General features: G+C 46.4%; 1 protein-coding gene across 1 annotated transcript in view; it reads left to right on the top strand.

The window, feature by feature from the left end:
• SLIT1 (slit guidance ligand 1) overlaps window positions 1-14,570 on the top strand; it is a 124,480-nt gene that overhangs the window by 85,523 nt on the left and 24,387 nt on the right. The window contains exons 5-18 of the mRNA XM_035133598.2: window positions 3,087-3,158; window positions 3,595-3,666; window positions 4,974-5,045; window positions 5,654-5,817; window positions 6,595-6,742; window positions 7,948-8,019; window positions 8,315-8,386; window positions 9,169-9,240; window positions 9,940-10,083; window positions 10,614-10,777; window positions 11,243-11,266; window positions 11,880-12,024; window positions 13,635-13,709; window positions 14,413-14,556. Coding sequence (XP_034989489.2) covers window positions 3,087-3,158; window positions 3,595-3,666; window positions 4,974-5,045; window positions 5,654-5,817; window positions 6,595-6,742; window positions 7,948-8,019; window positions 8,315-8,386; window positions 9,169-9,240; window positions 9,940-10,083; window positions 10,614-10,777; window positions 11,243-11,266; window positions 11,880-12,024; window positions 13,635-13,709; window positions 14,413-14,556 — 1,440 coding nt within the window. The remainder of the gene's footprint in view (window positions 1-3,086; window positions 3,159-3,594; window positions 3,667-4,973; window positions 5,046-5,653; window positions 5,818-6,594; window positions 6,743-7,947; window positions 8,020-8,314; window positions 8,387-9,168; window positions 9,241-9,939; window positions 10,084-10,613; window positions 10,778-11,242; window positions 11,267-11,879; window positions 12,025-13,634; window positions 13,710-14,412; window positions 14,557-14,570) is intronic.

Genomic DNA, 14,570 nt, shown 5'->3' on the forward strand with positions numbered 1-14,570 from the left:
TTTATAGCACACACCATTCACATGTGGAATAAACTGAATGAATAGATAAATAAATGTGTCAATCTTTGGAAGTGTTTTGGTCTCCCCCAACATTCACATATTACCAGGAAGATGTTAAGCCTCTGCTAACCTCACAGTAGGGACGCGGGTGGGGCTGTGGGTTAAACCACAGAGCCTAGGGCTTGCCGATCAGGAGGTTGGCGGTTCGAATCCCCTCGACGAGTGAGCTCCTATTGCTTGGTCCCAGCTCCTGCCAACCTAGCAGTTTGAAAGCATGTCAAATTGAAAGTAGATAAATAGGTACCGCTACCAGCGAGAAGGTAAACGACGTTTCCGTGTGCTGCTCTGGTCCGCCAGAAGCGCCTTTGTCATGCCGGCCACATGACCTGGAAGCTGTACACCGGCTCCCTCGTCCGATAATGCGAGATGAGCGCCGCAACCCCAGAGTCGATCATAACTGGACCTAATGGTCAGGGGTCCCTTTACCTTTACCTTTAACCCCACAGTGCCTGGGTTAGAGAGATGTTTCAGAGGTGAATTGGAGAGGAATACGAAGGTGAACATATTCTCTTTAAAAAAAAATTTTAATTCATTTTCAAACAAATTTATAAAAACACAATACACACATAACACTAATAAAAACAAAACAAAACAGAAAACAGAAAAAGAACAATTAATACAAACATAATCTTCTCATTTCATAATTTCATTTAACCTCTTTGGGCGACTTCCTCAAGTCCCTCCTATCTGAATTTCATTTTTAATCATCTTTAGCAGTTTCCTAATTTCTAAAACAATATTAAATATAATCAATATCATCTCCTGATTAAAATTTACCTTATTTTAAAATCGTATCTTATTTATACACTAAACAGCATTCCTACCTCTAAACCGATAGCCTATATAAACTTCCAAAAATACTTATAAACTATCAAATTTTGCAATATTTTTTCAAATATGCTTTGAATTTCTTCCAATCTTCTTCCACCATCTCTTCTTTCTGGTCGCGGAGTCATCCAGTTAGTTCGGCAAGTTCCATAAAGTCCATCATTTTCATTTGCCATTCTTCTACAGTTGGTATTTCTTGGATCTTCCAGTTCTTGGCAAGTAATAATCTTGCAGCTGAAGATGAACATATTCTCAGCTCTAGCCTTTTCATCTCATGCTCCTTAGAAAAGCAGTAGTGGGTTCCTGGGGTGTGAGCCAGAGGGAAGGAGGCTAAAGAAAGTTGCTTCCAAAACACGTCCTCTGAGAGAAACATGTCTCTAAATGCACATCAATTATACCTCTTTTATTTTGACTTCCAGTTTACCTCTCTGTAGTTTGTAAACTTTAACCTTATTATATCGCACAATTCTTAACCTATTTACATCATTATCTATTCTTTAATTTGTATTGGGTTAGGGTTAGGGTTAGGGTTAGCGCATTTAAAGATTTTCTTTGTTTTTGTCCAATACTTCATGTTTTTGTTGTTGTTTTTGTGTGTGTGTGTTTTTGTGTGTTTTTTGTTTTTTCCCTGTATTCTTTTTTTTGTAAAAGAAATATGTGGATGAAGAATGTTTGTGTTTGTGTTTGTAATTATGTGGTTTGTTAATGTTTTTAACAAGAAAATTAATAAAAACCTATTTTTTAAAAAAGAGAGAGAGAGAGAAACATGTCTCTTCGGGCAAAAGTTGCACAGCCGCTGCCTGTAGCGACACGAGGGTCCAGTCTAAAGGAGTGTTGGACACTCATTATAAACAGCGGAGGTTTTTTAATGATGCCGCTTAGCTGGAGAGGTTGGTTGTTAGCAGAAGTGTGGAGAAGAAACCAGGATGTCATGCACACTTCCTTTCCCCAATGCTATGTGCCAAGTCTGAGGAGCTGCTGTTCTGTCTCAAAGGTAACAGATTGAAGAGGTGACATCAGTCAGCAATGCAAGAGCTTCTGCTGCCCTCTCCTGGTTAGGTTTGAGCTGTACTGTGGCAATCCTACTTTCTTCCTGCTCTTAGATTACAGTTGTTATTTTCAAAAAAGGGTCGCAGGGGTGGTGGAGCAGGCTGTGTGTTTGTGTCCACACAATAGTGTGTGTGCACATGTTTGTGTGTTAGTCTCATGATACAGAAATTTATCAGAAGGCACCTCACTGATAAGCATCAGCCATTATAGGCTTGCACGAAACAATTTGCATGGAAGTTAGGAAATGGCAGCAAGGCAATTAAAAACCATCACAGCCTGTGCTCTTTTAAGTTTCCACTCAGGTACTGTGGTGTGTGTGGTGTGTGTGTGTGATGCATAGAATTGCCAAGTGTCTTTGTTAATAAATCAGCAGTCCCTCCCTGGACATTTCTGTTCTGAGGATGCCTCTACTCCAAGGGTTGGGAGAGGCAAGTGTCCACTGTCCACTCCCTTCTCCCAACCCCTTCATGACTCTTGGTGAGATGCAAGGGGCCAACAGGGTTACTGGATGAGCCATGCTGTGGAATGAAGAGCTGGAAGAGGTTTTGCACCTGATAAGGCTGCGGTGTGACTCACCTTGTTTCTTGCATGCAGGTGCCAGAGACTGGAATATGCATCCTCATTGTCCATTAGGTCACCTCCTTTGCTATTTTTAAAATGGAGTGTTCATGTTTGTTTTGCTATTTTTAAAAATGGACTGACTGGGTTGCTTTTGTACCTTGCCGTAAATCAGGTGGACACTGGATCTTTGAAAATGTGTGTTCTTATTTAAATTGCTTAAGGTATTCAAACCACCATCAGTCATCTCATCTTGCTGCCATGACAGAAGTGGCATGAGATGAACCATTCATTCTATGAATGGGGCACAGAATGCAATGCTGTTTGTTGTGCCAGTGTCCTGGTGGGTGTTTGGTGAAAAGAGCAGCATTTTGGGCCACACACAGCTCTTCTTCAGTGCCAGAGCTCACTCTGGTGCATATAAAACAGTAAGGATGGTCATGCATCTGAGCATGTGCAGAATATTTCTCGATTGCTGCTTAGTATTCCCCTGCTAGTCCTCATAACCTGATGCCTCACCACCTTGCCAACCCCCCGTACTTCATTGTCTCTCCACTGACAGATGGCTCTCTTAAAATTATCATCTGCAGGGACTTGAGCGAGAACCTGCTTCTGGCTGTTCCCAGGAAGGCGTTTCGTGGAGCTACTGATCTCAAGAACTTGTGAGTGACCTGGCCCAGCAGGGCAGCGGATAGGGAAGCACAGCATGCCACATTGCCCTGGAGAAATTGGCATTATGTTTCATGCATGCAAAAATTGAGGTCATAGGGCTAACAACTGTGTAGAGGAAGATCTCAAAAATTCCTTCTACAACAGCAAATACTAATAGGATAACAGCAGTGGGAACGTGTCCCACAGATATAATGCAGTGCCTGTTGCACCCCAAATCATATTTCCCACCCACCCATACCTATCCCTTTCCTCCTCTTGGCTACTTGCAGTTCTCCAGTGCTTCTAATGCATACCACCAAGTCCTCCAGCATTTCTTCTCGTTTCATTGAGTGCAGCAGATTGGTCTGTGTGTCGAGCATCCTAGGTATTGGTCTGCCAGCACAGCTATTGAGAACAGGTATATTAATCTCCTCTTTCATCATTCAGACAACTGGACAAGAACCACATCAGCTGCATTGAGGAAGGGGCCTTCCGTGCTCTCCGTGGCCTGGAAGTTTTGTAAGTGTCTCTGGGAGGGCTCTGTAGAAGGTTTGTCCCATCGGGCTGGATGGAGAGCCTGCCTAGAGAGGCATGACTGTGGTAGAATCCAGCTCAGTTGATGGGAGGGTGGTCTGGAAGCACCCGGGGGCTAGGGCTAACTCTTCACAAGAAACAGTGCCCACCCCAAAATGTGGGCAGAGTCTGTTTTTCTCTATATCTTTATCACTGGTGTATTATCTGCTGGCTCAGGTTGCCATAGCCTTCAACACCCCACTCCTGGCCACTATTCAATTGTAGGCACCAGGCCACATCAGAAATGTTTTCAACTGAGAGTGTATATCCTGAGATTCCCACCCATGCTGGTAACATACAGGGTCCAGGTAGCATTCCTTCTCCCCAGAAGGATGGAGGTCTTTTGGTATTCCACCGATTCTGTATCAGTTGCAGTGCTTCCTAGCAGAACTGAAAGTGCTATTTTCCACCTTTAGAGCCCTCATTGGTTTGGGGCTAAGTTATCAGAAGGAGAAGCTGTGCCAGTATGAATCTACCTTTGCTTTATGGTGGATATCAGAAGCCCTACTTGTTGGCCTGCATTTGAGATCATTTAGATTGGTGGCCTTCTCAGTGGTGGCCCCTACTTTATGGGATACCCTCCCAAGAGAAGTGTTGATGGGTCACTTTAGATTCAGTATTTAATTTGTTTTGAACTGTTTTTAATGTTGAATTTTAAATTGTTTTCAAAGGGTGGGCGATAAATCAATACAACAACAATAGTAATAATTACCAGTAGTAATAATCGTCCTACTATATTGAAATGCAATTGTGCATAGGATTGTAGCTTAAGAGGGTTTTAAAAATCCATTCCCAGCAGTGAAAACAAAGCAAAACAAATAACATTATACCTGGGCTGGTTTCAAAAGTGATCATGTGACAACCCAAAGCCCAGTAGCTCCCCTTGTGCAAACCACTGGAGCCTAGTCCTGAGCTTACTAATGTCAGGAGGGCCTTCCTCCCAACCTTAAGGGGAGTGGTGGGTCAGATGAAGGGAAGCAGACCTATTAGTCAATGTAACTTTTCTTGCTAAGGGATGCCCTAAAATTCACCTGTTGATCTGTCACTCCTCTGTTGTAGGGGTGTGTTAGAACTGGCCCTTGCTTCTCCCATGCTGAAAATGATTTTGAAAATGAGATGTGCTGTCAGTCTGAGAAGTGTCACATGCCACTCTGTGAGCGTTGTTTGTTTGTGTGTGCACTGCACACACAGCCAGATGAAACGACAAGATGTTTCTCTCCAACATTCACTGATGCTCTTCCTCTTTCCTGCAGGACTTTGAACAACAACAACATCAGCACCATCCCCATCTCCAGCTTCAACCATATGCCCAAACTGCGCACCTTGTGAGCACATGATGAAGCAGCCCAAGGGCAGAGTGGGACTGGGGGTGGGGTGGAAGACCGCAGACTGGAGATTTCATAAAGCATGGTGGGCTGGGAGCTACCAATCCGTACAAGGAATCCTGGTGGCAACTTTTCACTTTTAGGTCCTGCAGATCTCCCTTCTTGGCACTGATGTTTTCATAGTAGGTAATGCCTGGCCCTGTGCCCAGGATCCCAAGAACCTGGGGCCCTACGAAGATGTGGGATGCTGCCCCCCAATGGCAGAAAGAGCCACAGCTCTGTTCATGGAGCTGTTGGTTCCTTTAATGACAAGGTGCATTATGGGACAGAAAGTGGTGGCATTAATGTGGTGGGCAGGACGCTGGGTGACAGCAATCCAGTCCATGGAATGGAGAGTACTAAGGCCCAAACCCCACAGCTTCAGATCCCTATGGGACTGGACTCTCCCAGGAAATGTCCCCACATTTTCATTCCAACTCAGTAAGCCTAAGTCCTTCTCTCTAGGAATGGCTTTACCTATCTATGCAGGTGTTTCAAGAGGGAGCTGTGGAAAGACAATGATTGATGTTTCTCCCCCCCCCCACCTTTCCTCCCCTGGGTCCCTACAGCCGCTTGCACTCCAACCAGCTCTTCTGCGATTGCCATTTGGGTTGGCTTTCCCAGTGGCTGCGCCAGCGCCCCACAATTGGGCTCTTCACACAGTGTGCCGGCCCTGCTGCCCTCCGTGGCCTCAACGTTGCAGAGATTCAGAAGAATGAATTCAGCTGTTCAGGTCAGTGGCATCTATGGGGTTCCAGGGAGTTTTGCAGACCCCTAGAATCACCAGAAAGAGGCCCCTTCTGCTCTCAGATTCAAGGCATATCAGCCCTGGAACCAAAGGGTTAGTGAAACCTGCCACAAGAGACCATTGGTCTCTCAAATGCACACAGACCCTCTTACCATGACACATTAGTTTCAGGAGCTCTTGTGCCTCGTGCAGGCCATGGTGGTTGCATGACTGCAGCCTGGACTGCAGAAATTGTTTTTCATTCTGCAGAAATTCTTTTAAAAGCGCCGTCTCCTTTTATCCTGCCTTTTTCTAGTTCTAACAGTGTGAAGCTATCAAACCATTAGTGCTGGAAGCTGCCATCTTGAAAGATGGCCGCTTGCGGTCCGCACCAGCCTGTGCTCTTTATGCAGTTTTCCTCCTCAACGTTTCCTCCTCCCCTTTCTATCTCATGCTCATTTGTGCACTTGCCCTCCCCATCACACTGTTCATTTATTGTCTCTGCTGATTTGAACTATCAACCTGTGTAGCAGTTCTGCATATGTATGATATATGCCTGCATATGTATTCATCTCTACGTGTAGAGGAGCTGAGAGGAGGGCCTGCTAGTGACCTAAAGGCTCTCTAGCTGCCCTGAAGAAAGTACACATTCCAAAACGCCAACAGACCACAATGTTCCACAAGCAAAGAACAGGTAGGCAGGGCTAGGGGTGCCCTGCAGTGCCGTGGGTTGCAAGCCCTATGCAAAGAGGATGCACTAAGCTTCTGCATTCTTCTCTGCAGGCCAGATGGATGCTACCAGGACCCAAATCTGCAGCTTTTCATCAGGTTCCTGTCCCGCCATGTGCACCTGCAGCAATGGCATTGTGGACTGTCGCGGCAAGGGGCTGACAGCCATCCCTGCCAACTTGCCTGAGACCATGACTGAGATGTGAGTGGATACTAGGAACATGGTGGGTAGGCAGGGGATGGTGGGACCTGAGCACTAGCACCCTTCCTAATCACATCTACTCTGCTTGGGTGCTCCTGTCTCCTTTGGCTAGTATTGATTCAGCTGGTATTGGAACAGAGAATATATTGTTGCCTAAGGAACACCATAGGGCAATTCTCAACTGTGAGCTTATGGCAGGAGTGGGGAACCTCTGGCCCATGGACCAGATTTGGCCTGCCAGGCCATTTCGCTCAAGTGAGCATGTAAGGGTAGGGCATGACTGAAAGGGGCTTCCCAAGCACCCAAAGATCAGCCAGTTGCCAGGTGTCTGTGAAATGAAGCACAAAGCACTTTGAGAGGTCTGTGTCCAGCATTTTGCAAGCACCAAGCATGTGACTAGCAAAGCACTCTGCATAGTGCTTTCCCAAACATCTGACAATCACCTGGTTTGCTGGGCATTTGGGAAGCGCTGTGCAAAGCTTTGACAGGTGTTGATCACCTGATGTCATTATGTGTCAGGTGACTGGCATATAGGTGGCCCTACTGATTGTTAAGGGACCCAGGTGGCGCTGTGGTTAAACTACTGAGCCTAGGGCTTGCTGATCAGAAGGTCGGCGGTTCGAATCCCTGTGACGGGGTGAGCTCCCGTTGCTTGGTCCCAGCTCCTGCCAACCTAGCAGTTCGAAAGCACATCAAAATGCAAGTAGATAAATAGGAACCGCTACAGCGGGAAGGTAAACGGCGTTTCCATGTGCTGCTCTGGTTTGCCAGAAGCGGCTTTGTCATGCGAGATGAGCACGCAACCCTAGAGTCGGTCACGACTGGACCTAATGGTCAGGGGTCCCTTTACCTTTACTGATTGTTAAAGTTGGCCCGCAAGGGTAGGGGGAAGATAAAGATGTGGTCCACTGGTCCATAAAGCTTCACCACTCCTCCCTTATGCAGAGATGACTCTGGTTTTTACCAGTTCCTTTTGTGGCTAAAAGTTGTACCAGGATCAGAGATTTCTGCTTCCAGAGAACTGGGGGAGATGACACATGGAGATGTGTCAAAGTGATCTGTTCAGGAATGCAGCTGTCTGCCTACTCTTGGAGGCTACCTCCTGCCGGATCTCTGTGGCATCCTTGTTGGAAGAGATGGCACTTCAGTTGCTCCCATGGTGCAGTCAAGCGGATTTTCTTTCTTGTGTTCTGTTTCCCATGCAGACGCTTAGAACTGAATGGCATCAAGTCTATCCCACCTGGAGCCTTCTCATCATATAAGAAGCTACGAAGGATGTGAGTGTCTTCAGCCAGAGTGAACAATGCTGGGCTTGATGGACAAATAGTCTGTGCAGGCCTAAGGCAATACCTTCTGTCTAGATGTGATGCGGGCAGAGGGGAAGCAGGTGTTGCATTGCAAGGTGCACTCGAGGGAGCACAGAGCTGTGTTGGCTGATGTGCACATTCCATCTCAGTCCTGCTAAGCCTTTATTATGCTCTATAAAGAACACAAGGTGGGAGAGGCACCTTCAGAAAAGGAAGGAGCTGTGACTGCATACGTAGGAGCGTTAACTTTGTCTTTGCCTTTCAGAGACCTGAGCAACAACCAGATCTTGGAGATTGCGCCTGATGCCTTCCAAGGCTTGCGCTCACTCAACTCTCTGTGAGTAGCCACAGTGGGAGCAAGCATGGCAGACATTAGTCTAGGTGGGGAAGTGAAATGCCACTTGCATGCAGCGTGAGAAAGTTCTTGCACAAGCTCCACGCACATAGCTCTTCCACTGGCTATGCGCTGTGGCTTCCTAACTATGCCAATGCCAACTCACAGCCCCCTTGGCCAACATATTGCTTGGCCTTTCTAATTCCCATTTGCTGCCGATAATGTTAACATGTGAGTCCCCCACCCACCACACTCCCCCACCACCCACTGCACCAGCAAGTTAATGTGGCTCCATTCCAAAGAGCAATCTGTGTCATGGTTGTCTCTTGAAATGCAATTTTGCAGGCACAGCTCCAGATGGCGAGTGTTTGCATGAAGCAGCTCTCCATGGTCCTATGGCAATTTCAGCCACACCATTTCAACCCTTCTCTTTCGAAGGTTTACAATGGAACGAGAGAAATTGTTGTAACCTTGTGGGGAGCCACTTGACACAGGCAGCTTGCCATGTGGAGCTGTGCCTACCTAGCTGTTTCAAGTGGCTGCATATGGCCATTTGCATATACGAACTGGGCCTCAGCAGGGACTTAAATCACATTTGAATCCAGATTCCCTGATGCTGGCATCATAAGCCAGCTGGCACCTCACAGTCTCATTATTGTTATGTCTGCTATGTATGAAGGGTGAGCCTGGGTTCAGTTCAAGATGCCCTCTTTCCGCAAGGTACATCGGGACTTAATCACCGAGAGACGCTACTAATTCAAGCACTGGTTTTGTTTCTTTTCCAGAGTCTTGTACGGGAACAAGATCACAGAGCTGCCCAAAGGGGTATTCGGGGGCTTGTATGCACTGCAACTACTGTAAGCACAAGTGAGAGGGATAGTTAGAGGGCCATTTGGACATCGCTATAGCAGGGGACGAGTGCAGTGTGGAAACCTTGATCCAGATGGCAAAGGGGCTCCAGACCTCACATCTGGCTCCTATACAATTTCAGCATACTTCTGTACAAACCTCACAGCCCTTTATCTCTTCCCTGGAACCTGCAACTCTCCTTACTACTTAACAAGCCTTTTCTTCTTCCCCGTCTTCATCTTCCACACAGCCTGCTTCACTCTCCCCTGTGTCTTTCTACTCCACAATCCCATCTAGAGTTACTTTCTTCTCCCAGCTGTAATCTTTGCTTCCCTCCTCATCGGCCTATATTCCTCATCTATACTATCCCTTCCTTCTGTCCACCTCAAATTCAGAGAAAGATTGTGGATATCCTGTCTCCTCACCTGTCTTTTTTTGTGGCCATTTTGTTCTCTGACCTCCTATCACTCGGTCTGGGCTGTGTGAGTAACTTGCTGGGTGTTAGTTGAGTGGGTGGGATCTGCAGAATCCCCTGCTGTAAGCAATGGCCAAGAAAGTGTGTGTGTGTGTGTGTGTGTGTAATAGCCACTACCACTACGGCCACCACAGTGTGTGTGTGTGTGTGTGTGTGCGCGCACACACACACACACACACACACACACACACACACACACACTGATATGGTGTTTTGTGCTCCTTCACTCCAGGCTCCTGAATGCCAACAAGATCAACTGCATCCGGGCAGATGCCTTTGCTGACCTGCAGAACCTGTCGCTGCTCTCGCTATATGACAACAAGATCCAGACCTTGGCCAAGGGCACCTTTGCCACCTTGCGAGCCATCCAGACTCTGTGAGTGCTGACTTCTCTGAAGATGTGTCCAATGAGAACAGGGTTCTGTGGGAGGAAGGGAGGAAATGCCCTTGGAACACTGGGGTCCCACTGAGAAGGCAGGTAGGATTCTGTGGCCAAGGCAGGCAGAGCTCTAGAAAGAGAGCAAGAAGCCTTGCAAGGCCATGCCTTTGCAACCATGTTCTCTTCCTGGAGCAGCCTTCCCTAACTGGGTGTCTTCCAAACGTTGCTGCCCATAACTTGGCTGGGGCTGATGGAAGTTGCTCCAAAAATATCTGAAGGGCACCAAGTTGGGGAAGACTACCCTAGAGTGTTGAGGCTGGCCCAGGGCCATTGGCAGAGCTCAACATCCTGCCACCAAAGTGAGGTCACAAGAAAATGGACCACTTTGCCTTCAGGGTGCCTACAAGAGCATTCAGCATTATGCCAGCTAGAAGCAGCATCTTGGTTGCTAGATTTAAGGTTGCTCTGACAGCAGCCACCAGAACAACTCTGAAATTCAAGCTGCTCTTGTTTCTTTCCCTCTACAGCCATCTGGCCCAGAACCCCTTCATTTGCGACTGCAACCTGAAGTGGCTGGCAGACTTCTTGCGTGCCAATCCTATTGAAACAAGTGGTGCTCGCTGTGCCAGCCCCCGCCGCCTCGCCAACAAGCGCATCGGACAGATCAAGAGCAAGAAATTCCGCTGCTCCCGTATGAATGATCTTCTTCTGTAGGGCTGCGTATAGATTTGGGGATCAGGGCAGAGCAGATATTGGATGTCCCTCCTGCACTTCATTGCATACGTATTCAGGGATTCTGACCTTAGCACCTCAGTGAAATCTAGGGGAAGATATTGTAGAAACACACACACACACCCCAAAGTGAAAAACTGCAGTGCTTCTGTTCTCTTATTTTAAAAATTAATGCTTACATCTTGTGCACACTTTGATGGCTGGTGGAGTATATGCCTATTTTTCATCAGAAATACATATTAAGTTAATATGCATGATATCATTTCTAAGTATATGTATCTGGATAGAAATAGGCATTCTGTTTTCATTTCACACACTGCAGTATACTCGTTCATACATGTTTGAGGAAGTTATGAGCAGCACGGACTTTAATCTATTAAATTTGCTGCATTCAGATTAACACTCTCCGTATTTCTGTTCACAGCCAAAGAACAGTATTTCATTCCAGGTAAGGGAGCCAGTATGGAGATCCTAGAATTTGCATGTGAGTTGCATGTGTATGTTCATGGTATGTTTGTACTACTGGCAGAATGAGGTTGCGGCCTTGCAGAATTGCTGTTATAATGTATTTTTAATGGCTTGCATTAGATCCAGCAGTGGTGGCATGGACTGTTTGCAGGCACTGCGTCCTTCCAGAGGCTCAGAACAAGATCAACCAGTCTCTGTCTTTTATATCTGACTTCTCCATTTGCTGTAGCACAGGAGTGGGGAACTCAATAGGCCACAGGTGGTCCAATTTCTGGCTTAATTATGCTGGCCAGAGGATGGATGGATATATATATATATAATATGTTCTACATTCAACTGGGATCCCTGATAAAGCAGAGCTCCCAGATGCATGGTGGCTTCTACTCACATTCAAGCAGCCATGGTAGAAGCTCCATTCAACAGGAGAAGGTCTGGGACCAGATGAGCAGGAATATTGGGAGTAGAGTCAGCATGTGAGGCCTCATGCCCCCAGACAGAAGGAATCCCCTTCCAGAATATGCTTATGCAACAGTCCCAAGTATTCACACACGCCTCTGTGTGCACACACCCTCATTGCTTTCTCTTGGTGGCAGGTACAGAAGATTACCAGTTGAACAGTGAATGTCACAGTGACGTCGTCTGTCCCCCGAAGTGCCGCTGTGAAGCCAACGTGGTTGAGTGTTCCAACCTGAAGCTGACAAAGATCCCAGAGCGCCTCCCTCAAGCCACAGCTGAACTGTAAGTCAGCATGCTTTGGCCATATCTAAGAACCATACTTCCTTCCTCACTATCAAAAACCGAGTACTCTTATTTGCTTTCCATGTGGCTTTATTTACACAGTTGTAGAAAGCAAATGTTGCTATTGTAGGGTTGTTGGGGTTTTGAGGGCTGATCTCTGTGGCAGGAACACAGAGGCATTCTCTATGGCTTTGGGGTTTGCTCTCCCCCCTCCCACATCTTGCATTGAGATGGAAGGACCTGCTCCCCCTGCTGAGGCACACCTGACCTCCCAGACTGAGTCTGCCTGCCACCTGTGAAGCAGGATTTCATTTTAACTCTACAGAGCCCAGCAAACATAAGAGCCCTGTGTTGGATCAGGCCAAATGTCCGTTTAGTCCAGCATTCTGTTCTCACAGCGGCCTATGGGAAGCTTGCAAGCAGGATCTGACACAACAGTGCTCTTCCCACTTGTAATTCCCAGTGAGTGGTATTTGGAAGAATGCTGCCTCTGACAGTGGAGGTGAAGGTTAAAAGGTTCCCTACATACTTGCTGCTAACCATGAATCTATGACACCCGCAGTTCTTTTTTTAAGGTGAAAATAGAAGTGAGGGGGAAACTCCTTGTTGTCCAAGGGTTTTTTCTCCTCACACTTAATTAGGGTTGCCAGACTCAATAGAGGACAGGACTTCTGTGCCTTTAATTGCCCTGCTCTCTTTTGAGTCTGGAAGCCTTAAAGAGAAACCAGCAGACCCTTTGTTTAATTTCCAAGCAAAGGGTCTGCTGGTTTCTCTTTAAGGTTTCCAGACTCAAAAGAGAGCAGGGCAATTAAAGGCACAGAAGTCCTGTCCTCTATTGAGTCTGGCAACCATACACTTAATTCATACTTTGTCCAATTCTTCTTCTTCTTCTTCTTCTTCTTCTTCTTCTTCTTCTTCTTCTTCTTCTTCTTCTTCTTCTTCTTCTTCTTCTTCTTCTTCTTCTTCTTCCTCTTCTTTCCCCACCCATCTGGGTTGCCTCAGCCACTCATCTCAGATTCCTAACTTCTGTACCCAGTGTTCATCTTACACACTGACAAAGCTTAGAACTTCTATTTCTGGTGTGTTTTTCATTCCAGTGCCTCTCCCTACTGTAGTGCACTACACCCCGTATCCCATATTGTGTACTAAATGGATACCTGAAGCCTTTTATATGAAGCATTTATTCTCCATGCAAGCACAGTGGAATGGCCCTTGGCCCTATCCAGTACTGAGTCTTTCATTGGGCCATTTCACCTTCTATTTCTATTCTATATTAAATTTATTGAAATTATCTCTGTGTAGGAAAAGGGCACATTGTTCATGCGGACAAGTGGCTTTCTGCTGTAGATGCTTGATTTAGAAAGCTGGTGTGTATTGGCTTTCAAAGCCATATACTTACTCCTGGCAGAACAATCCATTTGCATTATGCTTTATATTCTGATAAATATGCACATTTTTATGCACAGGGATTAACTCAGTGCAGAGTGGAAATAATGTGTTAAGCAATGAAGTTACTTTTCAGAGATGGGCCTAGAATACACATATATTTTATTTTATTCGCTGCTTTGCTTTCTGAGCTGTATGCTTACAATCCTTTATTTCTGTTGCAGGCGGCTGAACAACAATGAGATCACAGTGCTGGAGGCCACAGGCATCTTTAAGAAGCTCCCACACTTAAAGAAAATGTGAGTATGTGGGTAAGGGGTTCTCATAGCAGAGGAGATACTCCAAAGACCTCTTGTGCACACAAGATCTGGGGAAAAGGAGGCGGCAATATGAATAGGGCTTAGAGTGCAGCAGTATTCCAACAGGAGCCAGATATTTCTCATGCAAGAGGCTGGCATGTATGCCTAGAATGTAAAGGCCAAATTAGAGATGACCTTTGTTACATAGCTTGGTGTTGCATAGTTGATTTTTAAAAGTTGAACAGCTGGCATAGGGGGGGGCCAGCCAGATCAGGACAATGGTGTGAAGTGAGGGGAGCTATGACCCAGTGCTGGAATTGCCCCCCCCCCAACTGCTGTTTACAAGGAGAATAAAGCTTCCATTGACATCAGTGGGAGCTTTCATTTCAGTGCAAACAGCAGGCACAGGAGGGAGAAGATTCTGATCGAGATTGCCAGGGGCTACTCAGAAACAATTGTTTTTTAGAGGAAGTCAAAGGCTTAAGACTTAACATACGGCATACATTCAAAGTGGGTGCAGCAGGGGCAGCTCGCAGAAGAATTAAAGAGAGCAAAATAAAACCAGCGCTGTTGGAACTACTACAAATATTCTTCATTTGTCTCTGTTGGAGAGAAATGCTCCTTATAGGCTGCACACTGAGTTGAGAAAACTTTCTCCCTGCTCCCGTGTTCCACTATCACTTCATGTTCCTTGCTTTCCCAGAAACCTGAGCAACAACAAGGTGTCAGAGATTGAGGATGGGGCCTTTGAAGGGGCAGCTTCTGTCAGTGAGTTACACCTGACGGTTAACCAGCTGGAGTCAGTGCGCAGCGCCATGTTCCGGGGCCTCGATGGGCTACGGACCCTGTAAGTTGGCCTAA

The sequence above is a fragment of the Zootoca vivipara genome, chromosome 5, assembly GCF_963506605.1.
Source record: "Zootoca vivipara chromosome 5, rZooViv1.1, whole genome shotgun sequence".
Taxonomy (NCBI): Eukaryota; Metazoa; Chordata; class Lepidosauria; order Squamata; family Lacertidae; genus Zootoca; species Zootoca vivipara.